Source organism: Rosa chinensis, chromosome 4 (genome assembly GCF_002994745.2).
Source record: "Rosa chinensis cultivar Old Blush chromosome 4, RchiOBHm-V2, whole genome shotgun sequence".
Lineage (NCBI taxonomy): Eukaryota > Viridiplantae > Streptophyta > Magnoliopsida > Rosales > Rosaceae > Rosa > Rosa chinensis.
In genome coordinates, this window is record NC_037091.1 from 58,230,989 (window position 1) to 58,238,604 (window position 7,616).

At 38.8% G+C, this 7,616-nt stretch overlaps 1 protein-coding gene across 2 annotated transcripts; it reads right to left on the reverse strand.

Moving 5' to 3' along the window:
* Positions 1-1,634: 1,634 nt before the first annotated feature.
* LOC112197537 (putative F-box protein At2g33200) lies at positions 1,635-4,261 on the reverse strand. Of its 2 annotated transcripts, none has more exons than XM_024338263.2 (2): positions 4,124-4,261; positions 1,635-3,216 (listed from the first exon to the last, which is right to left on the reverse strand). In XM_024338263.2, exon 2 carries the CDS (start codon positions 3,191-3,193, stop codon positions 1,973-1,975), a length of 1,221 nt encoding a protein of 406 aa, XP_024194031.1. In that variant the 5' UTR covers positions 3,194-3,216; positions 4,124-4,261; the 3' UTR covers positions 1,635-1,972. The 2 variants fall into 2 exon arrangements, with proteins under 2 accessions (XP_024194031.1, XP_040375121.1); XM_040519187.1 differs by lacking the exon at positions 4,124-4,261 and adding an exon at positions 3,645-4,117.
* Between the last annotated feature and the right edge of the window lie 3,355 nt (positions 4,262-7,616).

Consider the following 7,616-nt stretch of genomic DNA (forward strand, 5'->3'; position numbering starts at 1 on the left):
ATGGGTTGATTAATTTTTTCTATAGGCATAAAAATAGGTTATAGAGGTTAGTCCGAGTGGGGAGAAAAAGTATGAAATGAGGTTAGGGCTAGGGGATCTGATCTCATTTCAATGTAACCCAAGAAAAATAAAAATAAAGATTTTCAAACCTTTTTGTATTTAGTAACCAAAAACTAGTCAATACCTTATTTTCTTTAGGGCATCCCTACTCTACTAAAGATTAAGCCGAGTCTCAAGTATTAACTAATTGCCAAATTGATTAGACCAAGGTCCAACAATTAAAACTCAATCTTCTATATGATCATAATTTGATTGTTTAATGCTTTACTACTTTCAGAATATAGAAGTGTTTTTGAATTAGTTCATGGTGTTCGTAAATAACGACTAATTAAACATCTTATAATTATAATTGAGCAATGTAGAATGAGATTGAAACTCTACGGCATGCTATGGGATGAGACATAACCAACCTAAGGTTTGATAGTTAAACATCAAAAAAGAAAAAACGTTTCTATAATTATGGTCAAATATCAAATCCATAAACCAAAAAGAAAACTATATCATACTTGATTGACCTTATTGGCGTGACATTTTACACAACAATGCCATTTCTGCTGCTGTTTCCACTTCCAAGTTCCAACATTAATGTTAACTAAGTTTACATTAAACTAATGTTTTAAGACCAACTAGGCCCTAAATGAAGCAGAAGAGAAGGACGTAAGTGTCGGTCACACGATGATTATAATAAGGAAGATGCCTCCACATGCATGTTCATCTCTGAAATTTGTCCATTTTCTATTTTCTGAAAATGTCATCAAAGCTACCTCGTGACCAAATTTCAGATACCACGTCAAATTTGTTTCTCACCAAAACACTTCAACTACATCAAATGATAATACCATACACGTCCATTTGAGGACGAGATCAGACCTCCCAACCCAACAACCCCCTCACGTCCACCACCAATTCACTAATGCAGTAATGCCCTTCACACTGTTTTGTTTGCTTTGATGAGGACACGAAACTAGGTTCGGACCTAATCGTGCTGAACTTAGCCAGTAAATTATCATTTAACATTACTACAGTAATACGGAAATATAATTCAACGATTCTCAATGCATTTAACATTACTGCAGTAATACGGAGACAGAGTACATAATTGGGTCCGATTGTCTAAAACGATTGGTCTCACGGAAGCTTGATATCATGCTTGGGTCAATTCCAAGGGCGATTTGATATTAATATATTCTTATTCTTGTTTCATAATATTGAATGCTTCATTATCCTGCAAGGTATGCTTGACTATTTTCTGAATTCACGAGGCTAATTGTCATGGTTATGATTAACTAATCCTACTAACCACTAATTAGTCAGCTTAATATCACCGAAAGATGTTTCTAATCAATCTTTTTCCTTAAACAAGATCTGCTAAACTTGTCAACAACAAACTCATACAAATAAAGAATCAGTCAATTCCATGGAATTTTGGATCACCTACTGCTATGTACCGAACCCACAGGTCCACATGTGATGAATGTTGAAGATAATGCTTCAATATTATGATATGCAAGAACTGGAATATAGTAAAACATAAATAAAGAGTTTCTACTTTCTAGCTTTCAAGGCCCAAGAACTGAACAAAAGCAAGCCATTTTCTTCATGTAAAAAGGTCGGTCAGATTCACATGGACCACCAAATTACAATAACCAGTGCAAGCACCGACCATTGAGGGATCAAATGTCTGACATAGCATATTCCTGACCTAATTCCCTGGGCTAATCCAAGGGCTTGACACAAAAGATTTTCACTAATAATAATATTAGATTATAGTGACATGTCTGATACTTTCCTAATCTACTTACAAAATATGCCTTCTACACCAAGGCTGTACAATGTCATTTGTACCTGAAATGAGCTCCTAACTTGAGATGCTAACCGCAACAAGATACCCTCAGATGAGATAAATTCAGTACTAGGCAAGAACCAAATTCTTACAACACCACCACTGTGGCGCAGTAAACCAAACAGGTCCCCATCTGTCCCGATTGCCACGGAACCGAATAGACAAAGTTTCATGATTCTTGTTGCTGAGGCTGAAAAAGCCCCAATCCTTTCTCCCACTATTGTCCAGACCAAGACGAGTTGAAATGCCATCAAGATGATCAGAATCCCATTCGTTCCACCACGGAACAGCATGATCATTAGAGAAATAGATACAATCAGTCGCATTAAGACCAAGTCCACTGGAAGAGACAGATCTCGAACAACACTTGCCCAGAAATAGTATTCGATCTCCCAAACTCTCTACCCTCTTCCAGGACATTTGGCTAAAATCCAGTGAATATACCTTAAAATAATTTGTTACCAGCACAGCACCTGGGTTAGTACTATATAACCTACAAACAAGTAAAAGCTCCCCACAAGATTCCACAAGATACTTCAGCACACCATTATTTTCATGCTCATCTGACATAGTTACTTCATGGAAATGCCTTTCGACATCAAAAGCATCAGGGGCAGATGCATTGACTCTGTTAATGGCAGCACAAATATCAGCACCCTTAATTTCCCAAATGTTATAATCATTGCCAATGAGATAGAAACTTCCATCGGAGAAGACAGCATCCACAAATGGTTCACCATCTAGCTTATGCTCAAGCCATGATTGAGCTCCTGGGACCCAAAAGGCAAGCTTCTGGGAGTGACTATGAACCAGCATGCAGATAAAGTTTTCAAGAGAGGGAAGCCTTGAGAGAACCATCTTGTGATAGAAGTTCCATGCTCCGGGAAGATCAATTTGTTTCCGAGTGAATGGGTTAAACAAGCTAATATCAAGCCTGAAAGAGCCAAGATCTTTTACTAGAATCAACCAGTCATGGTATGATCCCCAGCAGTATCTACCACAAGCCTCCGGAAGCAACATCTCCCACTCTTGCTCCTGTAGTATGCTAACACAAGTCCTTACCCTTTTGTCTTTCTCACCAGACATCAAGAGCCATGGAAACCCATGCCCTTGCCAACCAGAAAGTTCTTGTGCAACAACATGTCTCCAAGATTTGCAAACCTCACTAACAGACATGCAATCCATCAGATTCAGTCGCTCAAAGATTATCTCAAGAATATTGTCAGGCAGACCTGCCCAATCAATATCTATAGGCTTCTTCTGCTTTTTATTTCTCCTTCTTTGCCCCATAATGCAGCTCTATGATTCCACTCCTGTACAAAAGAAAAGATTTTACCAAAATTAAAACCTAAACTTGAAATTCTGACTATGATAGATGTGGATGGAAGTTTATGTTTTATGGAATAAATAATTTCCCTTTACGAGTTGATTCAATTCAAAGTCAACAATTAGAAGAAACTCTAAAAAGGTGCATGCTCAAAAAATTGGATGCCATAAAGAACTGTATATGTTCCTAGAGCTTATATGAATGTCGAAGCAACTAGAAGTTACAACACCAAAACCCTGAACTATTATAATAAAATTGCTCCAATGAACATACTGCATATTTCTTCAAACAGACAAAATGACTAGTTCCCAATCTAGTACCATTCTGCTGTTCAACCATTCTGAAAATCGATTTTATGTAGCTTGAACTCATGAATTCAAAGATATAGTGCAATCAGAGGCTTAAAGCATGAACCTTTCGTTCAGTTTTAGATCCTTGCAAATAGGAGATTCCACCGCACATTCACAGATTCAGAATCGAAGTTAAAAGCCAAACCTTTTCAATGAGTTTGTAACTTTCAAAGCATTCAGTGCATTTTTAAGTCATCACCCATTTAAATTCTCCACAGAAAAAGACAAGATTTTTTCAGGAAATAGGGATGAAAAAAAACATGTACAGCAAAATGAGCTCAGCTATGCTTTCATCATGAAATCTTTCTGGACCCATTTAATCATGCATTTTTACAAGCGTAAACCCCTCAAAATACGATAACAGTATACATATTGGGGTTCAGTGACTGAAGAAACAAAAATTGCATGAAATCAAATCGGCATAATCGATTGAAACACAAACGCTTTTATCAAGTGGCACAAAATCTGAGCTAGAAGAAAAAGAAAACTCAAAAAAGTTGCAAAATTGCAGGAGGAAAATAACAATCGTTCAGAAAACCTCACCGGAAAGGAACCCGAGCAAAGCTGGCTGAGAAGAAAGCTAGAACTCTCTGAGAGTAGGTGGAATCTTGAGATTAAAATAGTCGGTTCCCGACGAGAATTAGATCATCTATTTCGTCGTTATCTAAAATTGGGCTGGGAATTGGTGTTGGGCTGGCTTCAATCATACTATCTGTCCAAATTGAAACATTTTAGAGTTGAAGTTGGTTACTTGTGTTTAAAAAATAAGTAAATACTAAGCGCCTTCTTACTCAAATAGGTAGAAAAAAAATTAATAAAGTAGGTGAACAACGCCATTTTTGAATAGTAATGGTAAAGATTTCAATTTGTACATCAAGGCGAGTGCTTGTATATAATGAATACATTAAATGTGTCACATGATACAGAAGCTTACCTACAAATATTCTTAGATTTGCTGATTAACTAGCCTTATCGGTGCCGTATTTTTGAAGGGCGCATTCTGATCTCATTACATCTTAAACGGAAAAAGTTGGCTGGTTGACTATTGAAAAATGAATATTTTCTTAATTAATTTCTAAATCGTTTAAGGAAAATTTCTAAATCGTTTAAGGAAAATTGAAATTGGGAGAGAATTTTGCTTTCATTAATAATAGGAGGTCTCTTTATATAGAGGATTATCAGAGTTGTACAAAAAAACGTAATATTACATTGATTGGATATCTTCAAGATTCTCCGATATTATCTCTAATTCTAATCCTATTACCACTAGTTCAAGTAATATAGAGTTTGAGTCAGACACATATTCTGGATTTACTTAAACATTCCCTCTTGTGTAGCCCAAAAGTGGTGCTACTCTCATTGCCTCGTCAAAAACCTTGCCCAGTAACAAAAACCCAGTGAGACAAAAATAACCTATGTCGAAGGAGAAAAAGAGTACAGCACACCGTTCATGTTTTGAGACCATACATGTAGACATCTCCCCCTGATGTCTGCATCTCCTCCTAATGACTACAGTCATAGGAGTTCGGGTAACTTCCGCAAATGATGCTACCAACATGTTTCTCGAAAGTGGAATTTAGGCAACGACTTAGTGAGCAAGTCTGCCACATTGTCCTCAGATCGAACCTAGTTCACTTTGATCTTGAGGAAAATCTGTTCTTGCTGATTATGCTTGGTGTTGTCGCTTTTGATGTAGCCTTGCTTCATTCGTTCAAAACAAGCAGCATTATCCTAAATGCTTGTAGGCTCATTTGTGGTAGATTTCAAACCACAATTGTTCGAACATGCGTAATTATAGATCAAATCCGTAAACATTCACGAACCACTTCGTGAAGAGCAATAATCTCTGCATGGTTTAGATATAGCGACTAGGCTCTGTTCTGTAGACCTCCAAGATATCGCGGTCTTACCTATGATGAACACTTAACTAGTTTGAGAATGATCTTTGTGTGGGTCAGAGAGGTACTCAACATCAGTAAAACCTTCCAAAATACTTATGTCGTTTTGGAATGGGGAGAAGGAATGAAGACCACTATTAGTGGCGTTATTGACATATGATGGGTTCAAATCCAACGTCTCTCTGTAGGGATAGAACAAGCCATTATCAATCATACATCTCAATTACCGAAAGATATCTTTATCAGTGACCCGGTAAATTGTGCTTGGAGTTCAGCTTGGACGCTTTTAACACGATTGAGGAAGGCTCAATTGGCATAAGCTTGCCTTTGAAGAACAAATCATCGGACGGAGACATAGAGAGATTCAGGTCGGTGCAGTCATCTCACAAAATTGGAGGGATGAGTGATGAACATGATGAGATTAGAGAGATTGAGGTTTTTTGAAAATTTTTCGAATAAATTGAGAGATTGAGATAGTCGGGTTTTGCGAGAGATTGAGAGGAAATGGAGAAGAATGAGTGAACTGGGAGATGAGATGAGCGATGACTGATGAATCCCATAATTAGGGGTGAACTGTTGAAGAGATGAATATTGGAGAGGTCTTTGAGTTGAACTCAGTTGAAGAGAATCCCTAATTTGAGGATCGAAGTCTTCGATTTACATTCGGGTGAGGAATTACATGTGGTCAGGTCTATACAAGACTTGTTCAAAGAGTCTATAAATAAATGACACATGTCAAAGGACCTGTATTTCGGTATTTTCAGACATAAGGACTAGGACTTAATCGGTTCCTAGAAAATACGGTTCAGATTTAACTAAAAAACACCAATTTTTTTTTTTCAAAAGTCGGACCGAACTGTTTGGTCTCGACCTGTTTTGATTAGGTCGGCCTGTTTTTCGGATCCACATCCAGCCCCAATCAAAATCCTTATACACAGCAAGATCCTTATTTTCCATGTGGAATTTTTATTTTCAACAACTACTGAGAAGCTGCCAAGTACTTCATCAAGTCAACAGAAATCTTTCTTCAGACGCTTCGGTGTGTTTGCCAGAAATTACAAGATCCCAAATGAATCAAAACTTCTCTTCTTCTCTTCGTTCTATATCCTCATTGTGTTTTCCCTATCAGAAACCTCAGCAGAAACCTCATTTGCTGTGGACGTTCACTACCAAGTCTGCAGTGAGCCAAAGAGTTGCGCTGACCAAAACATAAGATTTCCTTTCTTCATCCAAGGATAGCAATAATCCTATTGTGGCTTGCCTGGTTTCCAGCTCGTTTGCCAAAATGGCTACCCAATTCTCCAACTGGCCGGTGACAATTACAAAGTCCACAATATCAGTTACCAAAACCAGTCCTTATCATCTCAAGCACTGCTCTTTCAACCTCAAACTCAGTTGATTGTATTCCACTAGTTCAAAACTTAACCTTACAAGACGATCAGTATGAGTTGGCTCCAAATCAAAAGGAATTGTCTTTGCTATATAATCGCAACTCTTCTTTGGTTGATGAGTCGTTTTCATAGTACAAAATTGGCTGCTTTGAGTCCACAATCAACGAAACTAGTAGGACTAGTACTTTAGTTTTGGAGCTGCCTAGGGTTGCACACCAACTGTTTCATAATGTGTCTGACAAATGCGGAAGCAAAGTATGTTTGGATCCAAAACCAGTTGGCGTGCAAACTGTCTCTTTTGAGCGTGTGCGCAGGCGTGCCAGCACCGTGGGGTGCAGTCGTCGGGGGAGTCCCTTGACCTGACTTCTTCTTCAAGCGTTGTGGACGAGGAGAGCACCAACCTCGCCACAAGGTTCTTCTCTAGCCTTCTGAGGAAGGACTTCTTGCCTTACGGATAAGGACTTTGGTTGTGATCTCTTCGCATCACCGAATCGATACTCAACGTTGTAGGTTGAGCAGAGCAATCACTGGGAAGTTTGGAGAAAGCACGGGTTTTGCTAAAGCGTGACTTTAGCTTCGCTGGGTTGCGAGGGCGTTACCCTTGCTTCGCTGGTAGTATCGGTGGCAGTGGTACTGGCAGTCGGCTCGCGGGGAGACTAGGACTGGAAGTACGGTCGCCGGGTTGATCTGGTGATGCTAATAGTCAGCTCGCGGGGAGACTAGGACTGGCGCGCGGTCACCGGGTTT

Coding starts and splice junctions, on each gene's coding strand:
- LOC112197537 (XM_024338263.2), bottom strand. CDS start 3,193: ATGGGGCAAAGAAGGAGAAATAAAAAGCAGAAGAAGCCTATAGATATT.